General features: G+C 28.2%; 1 protein-coding gene across 1 annotated transcript in view; it reads left to right on the top strand.

Annotated features, from left to right (window-relative positions):
* Positions 1-23,574, top strand: part of LOC145252659 (uncharacterized) — a 165,217-nt gene extending 141,643 nt beyond the window's left edge. Inside the window, exons 5-6 of the mRNA XM_080112431.1 lie at positions 9,339-9,481; positions 21,872-23,574. Coding sequence (XP_079968557.1) covers positions 9,339-9,481; positions 21,872-22,203 — 475 coding nt within the window. The 3' untranslated portion in view covers positions 22,204-23,574. The remainder of the gene's footprint in view (positions 1-9,338; positions 9,482-21,871) is intronic.
* The last annotated feature ends 1,432 nt before the right edge of the window (positions 23,575-25,006 follow it).

Raw genomic sequence — 25,006 nt, 5'->3', positions numbered from 1 at the left:
GCTTATTAAAGTCTGTTTTCAGACGAACAAAAAAAAAACTAGTGTTTTCCCCATACTCTGTATTAAAAGAAGTCAATTTATTTATTTATTATCCCTAAAAATCGTAAAATTTGATTTTCTTAAAAAAAAAAAAGTACTTCATTGATAAAATATTCGATGGTCTGCATGTACTGCCCTTGTTGACCCATATTTCCGCCAGAGGTCGTTAGTGGCGTTATCTCTCAAACAAGATGGCGTCTGGCTAAAACGTCTGATAATATTTGATTTTCTTAAATAAAAAACTACCTGATCGATTTACGTAATTTTTGGAATATGACATCTTCATGCAGTGACAAGTACGTACATTATAAAGATTTTTCCAGATTTTTATTGCAAAAAAGATTACTTGTGGACCATTTATAGACTTGCACCAAAATGTGTGTATGTATGTTTGTATGTATGTATGTGTGTTTGCATGTCTCGCAAAAACTTTCGACACGTCTTCTCATGAAAAGTTCAGTTCTACGAATGTGCAAATGACGTCATAACCTGATTTAGTTTAAAGATTAAAAAAACGACCTGATTTCGTGGACGTCGTCTTAGCTCAGTTGCTTAGAGCGCGGCCTCATTATCTAAAGTGTTTGTGTTCGAATCGTGATGTGAGATGTCTTTTTTTTTCTTTTTCGATTTAAAAAATTTTTAATATTGAAGCAGGGTTATTTAAGCCATTTTTCACGTGTTTTTGGGGGGAGGTATTTTTCCATTCACTTTTCTGCTTTTTTGTTTTTTTTACTTCGCTTATTCTTAGGTTTTCATGAACACCCCCAGCCTGTCCGACCACACACACACCCAAAAACACCCATGCAACGCCGGGTAACCCCTGCTAGTCTATATATATAAAAGCGAAATTGTGTGTATATATCTGTGTTTGTTTGTATGTATGTATATATGTATGTGTGTTTGTATGTCTCGCAAAAACTTTCGACACGGGTCACGGATTTTTGCCAGATTGATATCATTTTAAACTTACAAACTTCGCCCGACAAATCTCGAAAAATTGGCCAAAAACGTTAATTTCTTCACCCTGAAATCAGCAGTTTTCTACGAGGGGGAGGGGTCAGCAAAAACCGTCCTCTCATGACGAGTTCGGTTCTACGCATGCGCAAATGACGTCGTAACCTTATTTAGTTTAAAGATTTAAAAAAGCGATCTAATTTCGTGGACGTCGTCTTAGCCCAGTTGCTTAGAGCGCGGCCTCATTATCTAACCGTTTTTGGTTCATGGTGTGAGATGTCTTCTTTTTTTTTCGATTTTTTAAATTTTAATATTGAAGCAGGGTTATTTAAGCCATTTTTCAAGTGTGTTTTTTTAGGGGGGGTAATTTTCACGTTCGTTTTTCTGTTTTTTTTGTTTTTTTTTACTTCGCTTATTCTTAGGTTTTCATTAACACCTCCCAGCCCCGTTCGACCACACAAACCCAAAAACACTTGGGCAACGCTGGGTACCCTCCGCTAGTCTATATATATATAAAAGCGAAATTGTGTGTATATATGTGCGTTTGTATGTATGTATGTATGTATGTATGTGTGTTTGTATGTCTCACAAAAACATTTGCCAAATCAGTATTATTTTAAACTTCCAATCTTCGCCCGACAAATATCGAAAAATTGGCCAAAAATGTTAATTTCTTCACCCTGAAATCAGCAGTTTTCTACGGGGGAGGAAAGGGTCAGCAAAAACCGTCCTCTCATGATGAATTCGATTCTAGGCATTAAAGATATAAAAAAATGATCTGATTTCGTGGACGTAGTCTTAGCCCAGTTGCTTAGAGCGCAGCCTCATTATCTAAACATTTTAGGTTTGAATCATGTTGTGAGATGTCTTCTTTTTTTTTCAATTTTATTATTGAAGCAGGTTTCATTTTTCTGTTTCGCGTTTGCCTTACGTTATTTTTTTTACTTCGCTTATTCTTAGGTTTTCATTAACACCCCCACCCCCAGCCCCGTCCGAGACCACACACACCCAAAAACACCTGGGCAACGGCGGGTACCCCCTGGGGTTATTTAAGCCATTTTTCACGTGTTTTTTTTTCCGATTTTTTAAAGCAGTTTTAACGTTCGTTTTTCTGTTTTCTTTTTCGCATTTTCTTTTGTTGTTTTTTCCATTTTTACATTTAACAGCGTTCGTTTGCCTTACGTTAGTTTTTTGTGTTTTTTTTTTAAATATTTACTTCGCTTATTCTTATGTGTTGATTTACACCCCGCCCGATCACACACACCTCTAAACACCCGGGCAACGACGGGTACCCCCGCTAGTTTTATATATAAAATAATATTTTGAACAATAGATATTTTGATATATGAGACAATTATTTCGATCTATTTCTTAAAAGAAATTATTATTATTATTATTATTATTATTATTATTATTATTATTATTATTACTATTATTTTTTATTATTATCGTTTTTTAATTATTATTATTTTATTATAATTATATTTATTATTTTATTATAATAATTTTTTAATTATTATTATTATTATTATTTTTATTTTTATCATTATTATCATTATTAGTATTTTATTATTGTCATTTTTTAATCATTATTATTATTATTATTATTATCATTAATATTATTATTATTATTTTATTATGATTATTATTATGGTTATTATTATTAATTGTTTTTATTATTATCATTTTATTATTATTATTATTATTATTTTATTATTATCATTTTTAATAATTATTATTATTATTATAATTATTTTATTATTATTATTATTTTTATTATTATTATTAGAATTATTTTATTATTATTATTATTATGATTATTATGATTATTATTATTATTTTTATTATGATTATTAATATTATTATTATTTTTATTATGATTATTATTATTATGATGATTATTATTATTTTTTATTATGATTACTTTTATTGTTATTATTATTATTATTATTATTTTTATTATGATTATTATGCTTATTATTATTATTATTATTATTACAGATAAGACAAATGTAAAAATAATTTATACAAATTATTAATCAAATCGATATTTTTAAAAATAGTTATATTTATTTTAATTAGTATTGATCAAAACAGTATTTTATAAATATTTATATTTATTTTAATTTGTATTGATCAAATCAGTATTTTTATAAATATTTATATTTATTTTAATTAGTATTGATCAAATCGGTATTTTATAAATATTTATATTTATTTTAATTAGTATTGATCAAGTCGGTATTTTTATAAATATTTATATTTATTTTAATTAGTATTGATCAAATCGGTATTTTTATAAATATTTATATTTATTTTAATTAGTATTGATCAAATCGGTATTTTATAAATATTTATATTTATTTTAATTAGTATTGATCAAATCAGTATTTTTATAAAAGAAAATATTCTCAGTTATATATGAAATAGATATTTTAATATATAAATAATTATATCAAACTCATCATCAATTCTGATGCTGTTCTTCTGGATTTCTCTTTGAAAACTGATCAGAGAATAATTATCACTCTAAAAACAGTTGCTAGAACTCTTGCTGCTCTAAGGCTTCGTATTCGTACTACAAGCTATCACCCTGCTTCTAACGGGATGATTGAACGCTTCCATCGCCAATTGAAAGCAGCATTACGTGCTTACCCTGACCAACAACAATGGAGCAAATATGTACCGGTTGTCCTTCTTGGCTGTCGTGCTGCTATCAAAGAGGACCTGGGATACTCTTCAGCCGAACTTGTATATGGAGTACCTCTATCGCTGCCAAGCCAAATGTTGAGCCCGATAGAGTTAACTACAAACCATTCAGCTCTGTATGTAAACAGACTGCGAGCTTATTTTAGTAAGCTCCCACCGATGCACATTTGGGAACAGACCATTAGATCTTTAGTCCCAAAGGACATTTCGTCTTGGACTCACGTTTTTCTTAGAAAGGACGCCATGAAAGCCTCCTAACTTCACCTAACAACTGGCCCTTATCGCATGCTTTCACGTACCGATAAACTCTTTACTTTAGATATCAGTGGTAAAAGAGAAACGATTTCTATTGATAGAGTAAAAAAAGCCTTTCTTGACACAAAAACACACGAGCCACACATTCCCTCTACTTTCACACAGCATCAAAACATGCATACACCTGAGGTAAATGCTCCAAATGAAGACAATCATGTCACCACTACACATAGTCGTCGGCGGGTACATTGGCCGAAGAGACTGTGTAAAACTTTGTATTTCTGTTAAGAAAATATTTTTTCCTTGTTTTCTCTTATTTCAAAAAAACAAAAAAAAAATATTCTATTACAAGAAGTTGCAAATATTCCCCAACTTTTCACACAAAAGTAAGAACATTTTTTTTTCTCTTAAAAATAAAGAAAAGACATTTTTATTTTTTTGCTATTTGTTATGCTACCTTTTTCTCTGTCAGCTTTCAGCCTAAGCAGGGGGTTATGTAGCAGAAACAAATGGGACTTTTTTCTTCCTCGAATCAATGCCCCTCCCCCGTGCTATTTGACCACATCTTGATCAGTCAGGGGTACGGCGCATTGATACTTCCTATCCCCAAAGGAAATCAGCCGGCATCCGGTTTGAAGAACAACTCATTCTTATGCAGAGAGACACCAAACGGAACAGACCTCCTTTTCTTCTCTCTCTCTCTCTCTCTCTCTCTCTCTCTCTCTCTCTCTCTCTCTCTCTCTCCACCTCGGTGTTATCTCCACGGTATCGACGATTCCACTAGAATAACTACCACGATAATACCAGGTGCCGGAGTCCAGCTTTCTACAAGGAAAATACCACATTCTCCCTTTCTGTTACCTTTTATGAAGTTGTTGCGTTTGTCATTTCAGAAGCTTGTATCGAATTATTTATTTTATTAGGGTGTGCCCTAAAAGCATTACAAACCCTAAAGACTTGTTCGTTTTCTGAAAACTCTGGGCCTCTTTAATGATATTCAGTATGGCTTTTATGGTTTTTGTTCAACAGCTGATTTATAAGCTGTTGTAAGTGATCTGTCAGTCGATGGATAATTCAGGTGAGGCTATTATTATTGCACTTGATATTTCAAAGGCGTTCGACAAAGAGTAACATACTGGTAAGTTATGGTATTGGTGGTAAGAGTCTTCACATTGTTAGGGTTTTTTTCTTTCTGGTCGAAGCTTGCGAGTAACTCTTGATGGAGTATCTCCATTTCCTTTTTCTATCAATGCTCGTGTTCTTCTTTCTATAGATGACATTCCAGAGAATATTATTCAGAAAAGTAATATTTATACTGTTGACACCATTACTTCTCACCCATCTTTCACGGATCAGTTGAAATATGTAATTGATCTAGAAATTGATTTGGGTTCTATTGTGGATTGGGGTAAGAAATCGCTTGTTTCATTTAATCCTGTTAAGACTTAGCTATTGTTCTTCAATTGCAGGCATGTCCATTTTCTTCCTAAGATTCTTTGCATGTCTCTGCTCTCAATGAGAAATCTACTCTAAAACTTCTTGGTCTTTTTCCTCACCAAATATTTCTTGAAGTCCATATATTAAATCTATGGCTTTTTCTACTTCTTGTAAATCGGTATTGTTCTAAACCAGTGGTTCTCAACCTTTTTCACTCCATTCCCCCCTTCATGAATTCTCAACATTCGTGTGGCTCCCCTTCATTTTTCTCCCAAATCCCACCCTGCCAAAAAAGGCGCAGAAAAAAAAGAATAAATAAAATGTTGATGAAGAGAACACCCTTGCTTTATTACAAAGTTTACAGTCATAATTATCTTATATTGATAGATTTCTGTGATATGCTTAACTTACATCACTAGACTACAAAAGACTAGCAGACAATAGCAAATTTGATTTGGATGGGAGAAAGTTCAATTAACCTCTGCATACTTTATCACACATCAGTGGGAAGGCTGATATTGTTTCTTTTCAGTCAGTTGACGAATCCGAGGTTGTGTCACTGACAATGCACATCTCATGTCGGGGTCCACATCCAATCGGTTGCGGCTCTTATTCTTGATTTGTAGAAGGGTGGAGAAACCAGACTCACATAAATAGGTAGTTGAAAAAGGCAAGAGTAGTCGAAGTGCAATCTCACTGACTTTTGGATATGACTGATGCATCGAACACCAGAATACATTCAGAGATTTTTCTTCATAGAGATCTTTGGCAGCAGAATCATGTTTGAGATCAAGGAACTCGTCCTAAACATCACTGGGAATGGTAGTAATATCAAGAGTGCCAGAGAATGGATTCCTTACCAACTTCCCTTCTTCCTCCTCGAATTCTGGGAAGTACATATTAAGTTCACTTTCCAAGGATCTCAGATGCTGGGTGATTTCAGTTTTAAGTCATTACTTAAAAGTCAAGCAGACTATCTTCTTCATTCTCGTCAAGGACAGCTGAAAGGTTTTCAAACATGGCAACATTCCCGGCACCGACTTTCCTTTGCCAATTCTGGAGCTTGGCAAGAAATCCACGAAGACAGTCCATCAGGTGAAACACATTTCTTTCCTTGCCCTGTAGTTTCAGATTCAACCTATTTAGCTGCTCAAATATATCTGCTAAATATGCAAGACGTGGCTCCCACAAAACCTCATTGAAGTGACTCAACAGATCATCTTTCCCTTGCATTTCCAGGAACAATTTTAGCTCCCCCCGAAGTTCAAACACTCGATTCACAACATTGCCCTTGGAAAGCCAGCGCACTTTGGAGTAAAAGAGGAGAGCTTCATGCTCCGAATCCATGTCTCTACAGAGGTTCTGGAAAAGGCGAGAGTTCAGAGCTCCAGCTTTTACAAAGTTGACGCATTTGACCACTGCCTCCAGGATCTTGCAAAGTTCATCAGGGAGGGTTTTCGACGCCAGTGCAAAACGATGGATCATACAATGAACCCCCTTGGCATTCGGAGCTACTTCCTTGACACGCTTCTGGAACCCTGATTTTGATCCCAGCATCGCTGGAGCCCCGTCTGTACAGACTCCACAACAATTTTCCCATGGGATCCTGTTAGCTTTGAAGAAAGAAGATAGCTTTTCCATCACATCTTCAGCTGTTGTGGTGGTCTCAAGCTGTGTACATAACAGATATTCTTCCTTGATATCACACAAGAAAATATACCTAACAAACACGAGTAGCTGTGCACACGAACTCACATCCGTTGACTCATCCAGTTGTATTGCAAACATACCAGCTGGAGACGATTTGATCTCCTGTATCACTTTTTCCTTTATGTCATCTGACATTTCATTAATTCTCCGCTTCACTGTGTCGTTTGACAAGGAAATTTGTTGAATTTTACGTTCATTTGCATCTCCAAGAACACGCTTGACCATCTTTAAAGTACATGGCTTAATTAAGGTTTCGCCAATTGTGTGGGGCTTCTTTTGCTTCGCTATTTCAAGGGCAACCTCGTATGATGCCTCAACTACACTTGAGGTCTGTTGTTGGAAAGCACCAGTTGCATCCAGTTTCTGTTTTCCGAAACTACTTTCATGGCGCCTGAAGAAATCGGGGTCTTTTTCAGCATACTGTGGATGGATGGTCTGCAAATGATGCTTCAACTTACTAGGCCTCATAGAATCGTTCCCCAACACTTTGAAGCACAGTACACACTGAGGTTTCTCGATGCCATCAGCGAGAATTGATGTAAATCCGTAGCTAATGTACTCTTCACTGTACTTCCGCTTCTTAGTAACACTAGTAGCCATCGCAAATCTAGGGAAAATAAAGAAGACAGACCATCAGAACAAACATTAAGTGATAAGACAAAAGAATGATAATGAAGGACAGATAAATAGGACAAGTGATAAAATGACAAACACACAAATATCCACATACATAATACATCCATGGACTCACACATTAAGCACACACACAGTCATACACAAACATACACAGAGAGAGTAAAGATGATAAACATTCACACTCAACCTAGCAAGCTGAAATGTACTTTCTACAGCAAGAACACACCTCCTTTGACAAGCACTGCCCCAATTGAAATTATGAGAAGAATAGCGAGTCACATCAATATTAGCACTAAAAAAAAAAGCAGGAATACCTGAGTAGGGAATGAGCATGAATACAATGATACCAAAAAATAAGAAAATAATAAAGGAAGTGCACAAATATTTCACACACGAAAACAGCGACCGCATTTATAATTGTCGAACAAAATAAGTAAAACAGTATACAGTATGGTTCAGAATCAATTATACCCACATGTTTACGTGCTGATATCCAAGGCCACACTGAGATAATTCGATCACCTCTCTCCCACATACATACACACATACATACATACACACGTACACACACATTCGTAACAATATTATGTAGGTAACAAAATTTTATTGTCAACTTAATCAATTAAAAAAGAAAATTCCACCATGGCCCCCCTAAATTATTGCCATGGCCCCCTTGGGGGCCATGGCCCCCAGGTTGAGAGTCTATGTTCTAAACACTTTATCACACTCTAAGCTATTGTCTATCGCTACAAATTTATTATTAGACCATGTATTAAGTACTGTTGTGATATTTGGTGAATCTGTGTCCCATTTGAAGGTTCTTGATAAATTGTAGAAAGCTATCTGTAATTTGATTGACCTCATACTTTCTTCTCTGCAACCTCTTTCTCACAGACATGATGTTGCTAGTCTCAGTCTTTTCTACAATGGCATGTGTTCCTTAGAATTGCTTGAACTATTCCCTGCTTCCTTTGTTCCAGCTGGTTTCACGTGTTGATCTTCATAAATTCGCTGTTTAATACCCCATTATAATACTGCTTCCTATTCCAGTCGCTTTTTTCCCAGGACTGCTCACTACTCTCTTTTCAAGATTAAGGTCAATAGGCATCTCCTGTCTCTGTGATAATCAGCTTTCATTCTTGTTAGCTCCTTACATCAAGTAGCTTCATACCTGTCTCGAGCGATTTCCATAAAGAAAAGGGGAAATGTAGGAGAATTGTAATTTAATATTCTGAACAAAGAAGCAGGTGCGATGTGTGAATTATCATAATAAAATGATAGAAACGGAGACAATTTTCTAATTAGACATTCAGTTAGAATTAGGATTCCTTTTCAATATGGCACATGAAAAATAGGGAATTAAATATGAGTCATTTCAAAATCTCCATTGAATGAACGTGGACGAGTTTGGGGCAGCTGCTCACACTCGACCATCGACCAAGTGGTGTATTTTTTTCTTGCAGAGAAACAAGTTAACATTCAGATACAAAATAATGTTCGAAACTGGCATAATAAACTTTTACATTTATAAAGACAATGTGCAGCCATTTTTCTAATGCAAATGAATTCATGTCAAACTTGTCTTTCTGTTTTAACAGTCTTATAAATGAACTGGTCGCCTGTGCAACAAATGTAGCGCTGATGAACTGCGGAACAACAGCTAAAAACCTGACCGAATCAGTGTACAGAAAGCATCTGAATGCCATCTACCATGAGTGGGGTTGTTCTTATCTAAGTGAAGGTAATTAATATATCCTTGTACTTTTACAAGCAGACATAAATGCTTATTGTTGCTCACAAAAACTACATTTATGCTTTCTGGTCATGTAACTAATGACATATGATTATGAAACAAACAAAATTTTAATAAATAAATAATAAAAGTCATTTAACTGTCACATGATAATTATATTATATGAATGATATTTATTAATAAAACTAAAAAAATTTAGAGACGATATGCCTTTTTTATTTAGCATTTTAGTTACTATTTTATTTACCATTTTATTTACCATTTTATTTACAATTTTAGTTACCATTTTATTTACCATTTTAGTTACCATTTTATTTACCATTTTAGTTACCATTTTATTTACCATTTCAGTTACCATTTTATTTACCATTTTAGTTACCATTTTATTTACCATTTTAGTTACATTTTATTTAGCATTTTATTTACCATTTTAGTTACCATTTTATTTACCATTTTATTTACCATTTTATTTACCATTTTAGTTACGATTTTATTTACCATTTTATTTACCATTTTATTTACCATTTTATTTACCATTTTAGTTACATTTTTATTTACCATTTTATTTACCATTTTATTTACCATTTTATTTACCATTTTAGTTACCATTTTATTTACCATTTTAGTTACCATTTTATTTACCATTTTAGTTAAGATTTTAGTTACCATTTTATTTACCATTTTAGTTACCATTTAAGTTACCGTTTTATTTACCATTTTAGTAACCGTTTTATTTACCATTTTAGTTACCATTTTATTTACCATTTTATTTACCATTTTATTTACCATTTTTGTTACCATTTTATTTACCATTTTAGTAACAATTTTATTTACCATTTTAGTTACCATTTTATTTACCATTTTATTTACCATTTTATTTACCATTTTATTTACAATTTTATTTACCATTTTATTTACCATTTTATTTACCATTTTAATTACCATTTTATTTACGATTTTATTTACGATTTTATTTACCATTTTAGTTACCATTTTATTTACCATTTTAGTTACCATTTTATTTACCATTTTAGTTACCATTTTAGTTACAATTTTATTTACCATTTTAGTTACCATTTTAGTTACCATTTCATTTACCATTTTAATTACCATTTTATTTACCATTTTAGTTACCATCTTAGTTACCATTTTATTTAACATTTTATTTACCATTTTAGTTACCATTTTATTTACGATATTATTTACCATTTTATTTACCATTTTATTTACCATTTTATTTACCATTTTATTTACCATTTTAGTTACGATTTTATTTACCATTTTATTTACCATTTTAGTTACCATTTTATTTACCATTTAAGTTACCATTTTATTTACCATTTTAGTTACATTTTATTTACCATTTTAGTTACAATTTTATTTACCATTTTAGTTACCATTTAGTTACGATTTTAGTAACCATTTTATTTACAATTTTAGTTACCATTTTATTTACCATTTTTGTTACAAGTTTATTTACCATTTTATTTACCATTTTAGTTACCATTTTATTTACCATTTTAGTTACCATTTTATTTACCATATTAGTTACCATTTTAGTTACCATTTTAGTTACCATTTTATTTACCATTTTATTTACCATTTTAGTAACCATTTTATTTACCATTTTAGTTACTATTTTATTTACCATTTTATTTACCATTTTAGTTACCATTTTATTTACCATTTTCTTTACCATTTTCGTTACCATTTTAGTTACGATTTTATTTACCATTTTAGTTACCATTTTATTTACCATTTTAGTTACCATTTTATTTACCATTTTAGTTACCATTCTATTTACCATTTTATTTACCATTTTAGTTACCATTTTATTTACCATTTTATTTACCATTTTAGTTACCATTTTAGTTACAATTTTAGTTACCATTTTAGTTACCATTTTAGTTACCATCTTAGTTACCATTTTATTTACCATTTTATTTACCATTTTATTTACCATTTTAGTTACCATTTTAGTTACAATTTTAGTTACCATTTTAGTTACCATTTTAGTTACCATCTTAGTTACCATTTTATTTTCCATTTTATTTACCATTTTAGTTACAATTTTATTTACCATTTTAGTTACCATTTTATTTACCATTTTAGTTAAGATTTTAGTTACCATTTTATTTACCATTTTTTTTACCATTTTAGTAACAATTTTATTTACCATTTTAGTTACCATTTTATTTACCATTTTATTTACCATTTTATTTACAATTTTATTTACCATTTTAGTTACCATTTTATTTACCATTTCAGTTACCATTTAATTTACTATTTTATTTACCATTTTATTTACCATTTTATTTTCCATTTTTTTACCATTTTATTTACAATTTTATTTACCATTTTAGTTACCATTTTATTTACCATTTTATTTACCATTTTATTTACCATTTTAGTTACGATTTTATTTACCATTTTATTTACCATTTTATTTACCATTTTATTTACCATTTTAGTTACATTTTTATTTACCATTTTAGTTATCATTTCATTTACCATTTTATTTACCATTTTAGTTACCATTTTATTTACCATTTTAGTTACCATTTTATTTACAATTTCAGTTAAGATTTTATTTACTATTTTATTTACCATTTTAGTTACCATTTAAGTTACCGTTTTATTTACCATTTTAATAACCGTTTTATTTACCATTTTAGTTACCATTTAATTTACCATTTTATTTACCATTTTATTTACTCTTTTTGTTACCATTTTTTTTACCATTTTAGTAACAATTTTATTTACCCTTTTAGTTACCATTTTATTTACCATTTTATTTACCATTTTATTTACAATTTTATTTACCATTTTATTTACCATTTTAGTTACCATTTTATTTACGATTATATTTACCATTTTATTTACCATTTCAGTTACCATTTTATTTACCATTTTAGTTACCATTTTATTTACCATTTTAATTACCATTTTATTTACCATTTTATTTACCATCTCAGGTACCATTGTATTTACCATTTTATTTAACATTTTAGTTACCATTTTATTAACCATTTTATTTACCATTTTATTTACCATTTTAGTTACCATTTTAGTTACCATTTTATTTACCATTTTAGTTACCATTTTATTTACCATTTTAGTTCCCATTTCATTTACCATTTTAATTACCATTTTATTTACCATTTTAGTTACCATTTTATTTACCATTTTATTTACCATCTTAGTTACAATTTAAGTTACCATTTTATTTACCATTTTATTTACCATTTAATTTACCATTTTAGTTACAATTTTATTTACCATTGTATATACCATTTTAGTTACCATTTTATTTACCATTTTAGTTACCATTTTATTTACCATTTAAGTTACCATTTAAGTTACGATTTTAGTTACCATTTTATTTACCATTTTAGTTACCATTCTATTTACCATTTTAGTAACCATTGTAGTTACCATTTTATTTACAATTTTAGTTACCATTTTATTTACCATTTTATTTACCATTTTAGTTACCATTTTATTTACAATTTTAGTTACCATTTTAGTTACAATTTTAGTTACCATTTTAGTTACCATTTTAGTTACCATTTTATTTACCATTTTAGTTACAATTTTAGTTACCATTTTAGTTTCCATTTTAGTTACCATTTTATTTACCATTTTAGTTACCATTTTAGTTACAATTTTATTTACCATTTTAGTTACCATTTTAGTTACAATTTTATTTAACATTTTAGTTACCATTTTATTTACCATTTTAGTTACCATTTTAGTTACGATTTTAGTTACAATTTTAGTTACCATTTTATTTACCATTTTAGTTACCATTTTATTTACCATTTTAGTTACCATTTTATTTACCATTTTAGTTACATTTTATTTACCATTTTAGTTACAATTTTATTTACCATTTTAGTTACCATTTAGTTACGATTTTAGTAACCATTTTATTTACCATTTTAGTTACCATTTTATTTACCATTTTAGTTACCATTTTATTTACCATATTAGTTACCATTTTATTTACCATTTTAGTTACCATTTTATTTACCATTTTATTTACCATTTTAGTAACCATTTTATTTACCATTTTAGTTACTATTTTATTTACCATTTTATTTACCATTTTAGTTACCATTTTAGTTACCATTTTCTTTACCATTTTCGTTACCATTTTAGTTACCATTTTATTTACCATTTTAGTTACCATTTTATTTACCATTTTAGTTACCATTTTATTTACCATTTTAGTTACCATTCTATTTACCATTTTATTTACCATTTTAGTTACCATTTTATTTACCATTTTGTTTACCATTTTAGTTACCATTTTAGTTACAATTTTAGTTACCATTTTAGTTACCATTTTAGTTACCATCTTAGTTACCATTTTATTTACCATTTTATTTACCATTTTATTTACCATTTTAGTTACCATTTTAGTTACAATTTTAGTTACCATTTTATTTACCATTTTAGTTACCATCTTAGTAACCATTTTATTTTCCATTTTATTTACCATTTTAGTTACAATTTTATTTACCATTTTAGTTACCATTTTATTTACCATTTTAGTTAAGATTTTAGTTACCATTTTATTTACCATTTTTTTTACCATTTTAGTAACAATTTTATTTACCATTTTTGTTACCATTTTATTTACCATTTTATTTACCATTTTATTTACAATTTTATTTACCATTTTAGTTACCATTTTATTTACCATTTCAGTTACCATTTAATTTACTATTTTATTTACCATTTTATTTACCATTTTATTTTCCATTTTATTTACCATTTTATTTACAATTTTATTTACAATTTTAGTTACCATTTTATTTACCATTTTATTTACCATTTTATTTACCATTTTAGTTACGATTTTATTTACCATTTTATTTACCATTTTATTTACCATTTTAGTTACATTTTTATTTACCATTTTAGTTATCATTTCATTTACCATTTTATTTACCATTTTATTTACCATTTTAGTTACCATTTTATTTACCATTTTAGTTACCATTTTATTTACAATTTCAGTTAAGATTTTATTTACCATTTTATTTACCATTTTAGTTACCATTTAAGTTACCGTTTTATTTACCATTTTAATAACCGTTTTATTTACCATTTTAGTTACCATTTAATTTACCATTTTATTTACCATTTTATTTACTCTTTTTGTTACCATTTTTTTTACCATTTTAGTAACAATTTTATTTACCCTTTTAGTTACCATTTTATTTACCATTTTATTTACCATTTTATTTACAATTTTATTTACCATTTTATTTACCATTTTAGTTACCATTTTATTTACGATTATATTTACCATTTTATTTACCATTTCAGTTACCATTTTATTTACCATTTTAGTTACCATTTTATTTACCATTTTAATTACCATTTTATTTACCATTTTATTTACCATCTCAGGTACCATTGTATTTACCATTTTATTTAACATTTTAGTTACCATTTTATTAACCATTTTATTTACCATTTTATTTACCATTTTAGTTACCATTTTAGTTACCATTTTATTTACCATTTTAGTTACCATTTTATTTACCATTTTAGTTCCCATTTCATTTACCATTTTAATTACCATTTTATTTACCATTTTAGTTACCATTTTATTTACCATTTTATTTACCATCTTAGTTACAATTTAAGTTACCATTTTATTTACCATTTTATTTACCATTTTATTTACCATTTTAGTTACAATTTTATTTACCATTGTATTTACCATTTTAGTTACCATTTTATTTACCATTTTAGTTACCATTTTATTTACCATTTAAGTTACCATTTAAGTTACGATTTTAGTTACCATTTTATTTACCATTTTAGTTACCATTCTATTTACCATTTTAGTAACCATTGTAGTTACCATTTTATTTACAATTTTAGTTACCATTTTATTTACCATTTTATTTACCATTTTAGTTACCATTTTATTTACAATTTTAGTTACCATTTTAGTTACAATTTTAGTTACCATTTTAGTTACCATTTTAGTTACCATTTTATTTACCATTTTAGTTACAATTTTAGTTACCATTTTAGTTTCCATTTTAGTTACCATTTTATTTACCATTTTAGTTACCATTTTAGTTACAATTTTATTTACCATTTTAGTTACCATTTTAGTTACAATTTTATTTAACATTTTAGTTACCATTTTATTTACCATTTTAGTTACCATTTTAGTTACGATTTTAGTTACAATTTTAGTTACCATTTTATTTACCATTTTAGTTACCATTTTATTTACCATTTTAGTTACCATTTTATTTACCATTTTAGTTACATTTTATTTACCATTTTAGTTACAATTTTATTTACCATTTTAGTTACCATTTAGTTACGATTTTAGTAACCATTTTATTTACCATTTTAGTTACCATTTTATTTACCATTTTAGTTACCATTTTATTTACCATATTAGTTACCATTTTATTTACCATTTTAGTTACCATTTTATTTACCATTTTAGTTACCATTTTATTTACCATATTAGTTACCATTTTATTTACCATTTTAGTTACCATTTTATTTACCATTTTATTTACCATTTTAGTAACCATTTTATTTACCATTTTAGTTACTATTTTATTTACCATTTTATTTACCATTTTAGTTACCATTTTAGTTACCATTTTCTTTACCATTTTCGTTACCATTTTAGTTACCATTTTATTTACCATTTTAGTTACCATTTTATTTACCATTTTAGTTACCATTTTATTTACCATTTTAGTTACCATTCTATTTACCATTTTATTTACCATTTTAGTTACCATTTAATTTACCATTTTATTTACCATTTTAGTTACCATTTTAGTTACAATTTTAGTTACCATTTTAGTTACCATTTTAGTTACCATCTTAGTTACCATTTTATTTACCATTTTATTTACCATTTTATTTACCATTTTAGTTACCATTTTAGTTACAATTTTAGTTACCATTTTAGTTACCATTTTAGTTACCATCTTAGTAACCATTTTATTTTCCATTTTATTTACCATTTTAGTTACAATTTTATTTACCATTTTAGTTACCATTTTATTTACCATTTTAGTTAAGATTTTAGTTACCATTTTATTTACCATTTTTTTTACCATTTTAGTAACAATTTTATTTACCATTTTAGTTACCATTTTATTTACCATTTCAGTTACCATTTAATTTACTATTTTATTTACCATTTTATTTACCATTTTATTTTCCATTTTATTTACCATTTTATTTACAATTTTATTTACCATTTTAGTTACCATTTTATTTACCATTTTATTTACCATTTCATTTACCATTTTAGTTACGATTTTATTTACCATTTTATTTACCATTTTATTTACCATTTTAGTTACATTTTTATTTACCATTTTAGTTATCATTTCATTTACCATTTTATTTACCATTTTATTTACCATTTTAGTAACCATTTTATTTACCATTTTAGTTACCATTTTATTTACAATTTCAGTTAAGATTTTAGTTACCATTTTATTTACCATTTTAGTTACCATTTAAGTTACCGTTTTATTTACCATTTTAATAACCGTTTTATTTACCATTTTAGTTACCATTTAATTTACCATTTTATTTACCATTTTATTTACTCTTTTTGTTACCATTTTTTTTACCATTTTAGTAACAATTTTATTTACCCTTTTAGTTACCATTTTATTTACCATTTTATTTACCATTTTATTTACAATTTTATTTACCATTTTATTTACCATTTTAGTTACCATTTTATTTACGATTATATTTACCATTTTATTTACCATTTCAGTTACCATTTTATTTACCATTTTAGTTACCATTTTATTTACCATTTTAATTACCATTTTATTTACCATTTTATTTACCATCTCAGGTACCATTGTATTTACCATTTTATTTAACATTTTAGTTACCATTTTATTAACCATTTTATTTACCATTTTATTTACCATTTTAGTTACCATTTTAGTTACCATTTTATTTACCATTTTAGTTACCATTTTATTTACCATTTTAGTTCCCATTTCATTTACCATTTTAATTACCATTTTATTTACCATTTTAGTTACCATTTTATTTACCATTTTATTTACCATCTTAGTTACAATTTAAGTTACCATTTTATTTACCATTTTATTTACCATTTAATTTACCATTTTAGTTACAATTTTATTTACCATTGTATTTACCATTTTAGTTACCATTTTATTTACCATTTTAGTTACCATTTTATTTACCATTTTAGTTACCATTTAAGTTACGATTTTAGTTACCATTTTATTTACCATTTTAGTTACCATTCTATTAACTATTTTAGTAACCATTGTAGTTACCATTTTATTTACCATTTTAGTTACCATTTTATTTACCATTTTATTTACCATTTTAGTTACCATTTTATTTACAATTTTAGTTACCATTTTAGTTACAATTTTAGTTACCATTTTAGTTACCATTTTAGTTACCATTTTATTTACCATTTTAGTTACAATTTTAGTTACCATTTTAGTTTCCATTTTAGTTACCATTTTATTTACCATTTTAGTTACCATTTTAGTTACAATTTTATTTACCATTTTAGTTACCATTTTAGTTACAATTTTATTTAACATTTTAGTTACCATTTTATTTACCATTTTAGTTATCATTTTAGTTACGATTTTAGTTACAATTTTAGTTACCATTTTATTTACAATTTTATTTACCATTTTAGTTACCATTTTATTTACCATTTTAGTTACCATTTTATTTACCATTTTAGTTACCATTTAATTTACCAATTTAGTTACCATTTTATTTACCATTTTAGTTACCATTTTTGTTACCATTTTAATTACCATTTTATTTACCATTTTAGTTACCATTTTATTTACCATTTAATTTACCATTTTAGTTATCATTTTATTTACCATTTTAGTTACTATTTTATTTACCATTTTAGTTACCATTTTAGTTACCATTTTAGTTACCATTTTATTTACCATTTTATTTACCATTTTAGTTACAATTTTATTTACCATTTTAGTTACCATTTTATTTACCATTTTAGTTAAGATTTTAGTTACCATTTTATTTACCATTTTAGTTACCATTTAAGTTACCGTTTTATTTACCATTTTAGTAACCGTTTTATTTACCATTTTAGTTACCATTTTATTTACCATTTTATTTACGATTTTATTTACCATTTTTGTTACCATTTTTTTACCATTTAAGTAACAATTTTATTTACCATTTTAGTTACCATTTTATTTACCATTTTATTTACATTTTTATTTACAATTTTATTTACCATTTTAGTTACCATTTTATTTACCATTTGATTTACCATTTCAGTTACCATTTTATTTACTATTTTAGTTACCATTTTATTTACCATTTTAGTTACCATTTAATTTACCATTTTATTTACCATTTTAGTTACCATTTTAGTTACCATTTTATTTACCATTTTATTTACCATTTTAGTTACCATTTAATTTACCAATTTAGTTACCATTTTATTTACCATTTTAGTTACCATTTTTGTTACCATTTTAATTACCATTTTATTTACCATTTTAGTTACCATTTTATTTACCATTTAATTTACCATTTTAGTTACCATTTTAATTACCATTTTAGTTACTATTTTATTTACCATTTTAGTTACCATTTTAGTTACCATTTTAGTTACCATTTTCTTTACCATTTTAGTTACCATTTTATTTACCATTTTATTTACCATTTTAGTTACCATTTTATTTACCATGTTAGTTACCATTTTATTTACCATTTTAGTTACCATTTTAGTTAACATTTTTTGTACCATTTTATTTACCATTTTATTTACCAGTTTATTTACCATTTTAGTTACCATTTTATTTACCATTTTAGTTACCATTTTATTTACCATTTTTATTACCATTTTATTTTCCATTTTATTTACCATCTTAGTTACCATTTTATTTACCATTTTGGTTACCATTTTAGTTACCATTTTATTTACCACTTTAGTTAACATTTTAGTTAACATTTTAGTTAACATTTTATTTACCATCTAAGTTACGATTTTATTTACTATTTCAATTACCAGTTTAGTTACCATTTTGTTTACCATTTTAGTTACCATTTTATTTATCATTTTAGTTACCATTTTATTTACCATTTTTGTTACCATTTTATGTACCATTTTTTTTACCATTTTAGTTACCATTTTATTTACCATTTTATTTACCATTTTAGTTACCATTTTATTTACTATTTTATTTACTGTTTTATTTACTATTTTATTTACTATTGTATTTACCATTTTATTTACCATTTTAGTTACTATTTTATTTACCATTTTATTTACCATTTGTTATACCATTTTATTTACCATTTTAGTTACTAATTTATTTACCATTTTATTTCCCATTTTATTTATCATTTTATTTACTATTTTATTTACCATTTTAGTTACCATTTTATTTACCATTTTAGTTACCATTTTATTTACCATTTTAGTTAGCATTTTAGTTACCATTTTATTTACCATTTTATTCACCATTTTATTTTCCATTTTAGTTAACATTGTATTTACCATTTTAGTTACCATTTTATTTACCATTTTAATTACCATTTTATTTACCATTTTTGTTACCATTTTATTTACCATTTTAATTACCATTTTATTTACCATTTTATTTCCCATTTTATTTACTATTTTATTTACTATTTTATTTACTATTTTATTTACCATTTTAGTTTCCATTTTATTTACCATTTTAATGACCATTTTATTTACCATTTTAGTTACCATTTTATTTACCATTTTAATTACCATTTTATTTACTATTTTATTTACCATTTTATTTACCATTTTAGTTACCATTTTATTTACCATTTTATTTACTATTTTATTTACTATTTTATTTACTATTTTATTTATCATTTTATTTACCAATTGCACATTTTTGAAGAAATCATTTACAAATCAAGAAGCCACATGGTGTTGATCTCATTCTTATTGAATGTAATATATTTCAATGAAAATGAACGAATACTTTCTAACTACACAATATATATATATATATATATATATATATATATATATATATATATATATATATATATATATATATATATATTTATATAAATATATATATATATATATATATATGTATATAAATATATATATATATATATGTATATAAATATATATATATATATATATATATATATATAGTTGTACAGTTTTATTTGTAAATCCACTGAAACGCCTGTGTTTATGAAGGAGTGCTCGATTAATTTCTAGAGTGTATTTAAAATATGTTTATTTATACACACATTATTAGCTACATATGTGCGTACTTGTTTCTGTGGAGATTTCTTATAGAAGACGCCACAACAGAGCAAGCATCATCTAATAGACCTGGTTCAAGAACACTTTTTATATAGAAAAAAGGTTTTTCACTAACTTTTACAAGAGAGAAAAAGAGGAACAAAAACTATTCCTTTATTCAATCCCATTTATACAATTTTTGCTGTTTATCTTTTTCTCACCCTTGCTCTGTCACAGATCCAGATTACCGTTTCCACTTTTAGTAGTATTTCTTTTAATTGATCCAACAAGACACTAGCATAATTCTAAGTAAATCCCTTTTTTCATGAACCTAATCACATTTTGTTGTTAAATAATTAAGTGTTAACTATTCTAAATTTTCCGTAATGGATTGTTTACTATGCTGTACTTCCAACTAACAATTTGCGGATTAAATTCGACACTCTGATGTCAAAACATGCTACTCCAACATCCAAATTTAAAATAAACGGAGTCTCTAAAAAATCCCACTTTCTTATTTAAACTGAAAGCATCTCATTTGCATATAGGTGACAAGATCACAAGCATATAAAATGAAGCAGCAGCGTTTTTCTCTTCTTTATGTTTGTACTGAGCACTACAACTACTGAGAGAACAGGTAACATTTTTTTAAGGAATTTAATCCCATTATTACATTGATGGATATTCTTGTCAGATCACTGACATTAAACAACGTTGAACCTAATTTGTACTTGAGTGAGGAGATGCTGTAAATAGTAATCTCGCTCTGGTATTGGTTATTGGTGGAATTGCACTAAAATACTTCTATCCGCTGTCATTCTACAGTGAAGCAAGTTGGGAACCACACTAGCCAGACAAGGTTATACTTATATAATGATGAAAGGGGATCACCATTAGTGGATTGCCTCCCCCACCCCTGAATGTAACATTCTGAATGTATTTACTTCTTCGCCCATTCCAATTTTTCAGTGAGACGAAAATCTATTCATTTAATTATTTTCATTTTCAGATAATTCAGCCAAATACTCCTCTTCTGAGGGTCTAATATTTTTGTATCTTTTTCACAGAGGACATTTTGGGAATCACCGTTGCCGGGGCTGTTATTATAAGCATTGCGGTTGCGATCTCTGTGTATTGTTGCCGGAGGAAAACAGTTGTTGAGCCACTACCACCAGGATCGCCAACAGCTTCATTTAACTCTCGGGACTACAACAAAAGATCTGTCATTCAAATGAAAACAGCATCCTCTTCTGGTCACAAAGATAAAAGAAATTATGATGCAACTATGTTCGAAGACGATGGATTTGGCTCTTTGGGCCTACGTCGTCAACCACGCGAACACGTACATAATTGCTTAACATTGGCCACAAGTCGACGATCAGACGTTGTTTTAGATTAACATATGGTTTTCTATTTCAATGTCAATTTTCAAAGATAAATCAATTGAAAATTGTGACTACAATATTAATTGATTTATCTTTGAAAATAAAAGCAGTGTATTGAAAATCGGGCCAAACAATTTATTTGCATTTATTCTTTCTGGTGCGGTATCTAACATATCAATTGAACTTATTATGATGACATTTTTCTTGAATGTATATACAGTTATTTTAAATGGTAATTAATATTTTAAGTTCCCTTTTCTTATATTCGTTATGGGTGAATATGCATCTTCAGAAAAAGTAGTTGATTAGATTGACACTATCTTTGATATCCACCGTCTGCTGCAGAATCATACATTATTGATGGATCAAGATTTGCATGTAGATAATGCATGTTAACCGCATGGACTAGAGCTCAAGTCATATTTGAAGGTTAGGAAATAACTTTTAATGGGAAGATTGTTTACAATCATATTATAACGGATAAGATCATAATTGATTTCGATTTTATGATGATGTGAAGTTTTCATTTTTAGCAAGCAAAGACAAAATTTCACATATTTAATATATAAAAGGAAGGTCTCCAAATTTTCGAAGTCAAGCAGAGAAAAATAGATTCTGGCTAGCCACTCAAATAAGGACATTCTCAGTCTGCTCTTCCAAAACAAAATGTTGCTGTTCAAATCTGTAGTGGAATGCGGATCAAAATGGATAGTCACATTTAATACTGCCAAGACTAAGGTTGTTTCCTTCAATAATTACAAGAAACCTTCTCAACCACTAGCTATGCTAAAGGTGCATTACTTCTTTCAAACTCCTTGGCTTAAGGTTTACAGAGAACATGAGTTGGAACAGATACATTGAGGGCATTGCCAGGGCTGCTGCAAAGAAAGTGGGCTCTCTCTACCATATTAGAAAGTTATTTACACCTGAAAAGATCCTGTACCTCTACAAGGCCACCATTCGCCCATGTATGGAGTATTGTTGTCACATTTGGGCTGGTGCATCTGCTACTAGTCTCTCACTTCTGCACAGGGTTCAAAAGAGAGTTGCAAACCTGATAGGTCTTGAACTGTCATCTCAGCTTCAGCCTCTGTCCCATCGACGAAATGTTACATCCCTCTGCCTGTTCTACAAGTACTTTAAAGGTGAATACTCTGACGAACTATAAGCCCTTGTACCCTCTCCACATAAATACCCCCGACAAACCCGACAAGCAGCGAAGTCCCACCCCTACACAACAGAGATCCCTAGATGTAAGAAAGTATTCTACTCTAATAGTTTCTTCACAAAAAAATGCTAGAGTTTGGAACTCCCTTCCGGGTTCCTGCTTTCTCAACTGTACTGACGTACAGAAGTTCAAGTGTAATGTGATCTTGCTGCTCAACTCCCTACATAGTATCTCTGCAACTTTTGTCCCCGATAGTGGCGCTGTGCCTTGTTTGGGGTGAAAATGGAATTTTTTAAAAAATCGATTACATAGTATATCCAGCTAGATATTTATTTCAGTAACATAATTTTCAACATATATATACCATTTATTTTCATATTTGTGTGTTTGTGTGTGTGTGTGTGAGCACTGATCTTGGAAAAATCCGTCGCCTCTGTCGAAAGTTTTAGTCAGATATGAAAACATACATACATACATACATACATTTATATATTTGTAGCTCAAATTTTCGACGCAAACCGATTAAAAAGCTTGCTCTATCTTTGAATACCCTTTATGTAAAATTTCAAATGTTTAGACCAGAAATTGTCTGAGTAATTAAGTAGAAACTGCAGAGGTCAATTTTTAAAACACTTTGACCTCTATTATTAACCCTTAACTTTTATGGTTTTGGGCTCAAATTAAGTTATTAAGTTAGATCCATGTCCAAAGAACCTATATCTAAACTTTATAGTGCTTTGGCCCAAAATTTTCGGAGGCGTTTGGTAGAGTTCTCAAAGGTCAAATCGTTGAATTTTGACTCCTTAACAGCCAAATCTCTGGACGAACACCGACTAAAAAGAGTTTCCTAGTATCAATTTCCTCTATATCAAATTTCGAGTCTGTAGACTGAAAATTGACAAAGATATTGTGTAGAGAAATGTAAACAGACAGACAGACAGACACTTTCACTTTTCTATCTATTATATATATACAAAAGTTAACGTGTCTGTGTGTGTGTCTGCGTGTGTGTCTGTGTACATGTTCCTACGCAATAATTCTGTCCATTTTCAGTTAACTCGAAATTTGATATACAGGGTACTGAGATTTTGGAAAATCTTTGTAATACGTTTTCGGCCAGCAATTTGGCTGTTAAAGGGAAAAAAGTCAACGATTTGACCTTTGAGAACTCTACCAAACCCCTCTGCCAATTTTGAGTCTAAACACTTGAAATTTTAGATATAGGTTCCTTGGAATAATAACTTGATTTGAGCCCAAAACAATAAACGTTAAGAGGTCATAATAGGGGTCAAAGTTAAAAAATACATTATTTATATTCAATTGCAATACTGTATGTCCATTCAACAGCAGATAATTCATGGGTATGTCTATTAAACTGGAATACTGTATTTATATTCAATTGAAATACTGTATGTCCATCAACAGCAGATAATTCATGGCAATGTCTACTCAACGTAAATACTTTATTTATATTCAATTGTAATACTGTATGTCCATTCAACAGCGGATAATTCATGGGTAGGTCTATTCAACTGGAATACTGTATTTGTATTCAGTTGGAATACTGTATCTCCATTCAACAGCAGATAATTCATGGGTATGTCTATTCAACGTAAATACTTTATTTATATTCAATTGCAATATTGTAT

Source organism: Euprymna scolopes, chromosome 29, assembly GCF_053919585.1.
Source record: "Euprymna scolopes isolate OS-2025 chromosome 29, ASM5391958v1, whole genome shotgun sequence".
Taxonomy (NCBI): Eukaryota; Metazoa; Mollusca; class Cephalopoda; order Sepiida; family Sepiolidae; genus Euprymna; species Euprymna scolopes.
Note: the sequence above shows the minus strand (reverse complement) of the source record. Positions and strands in the feature narration are given on the sequence as shown.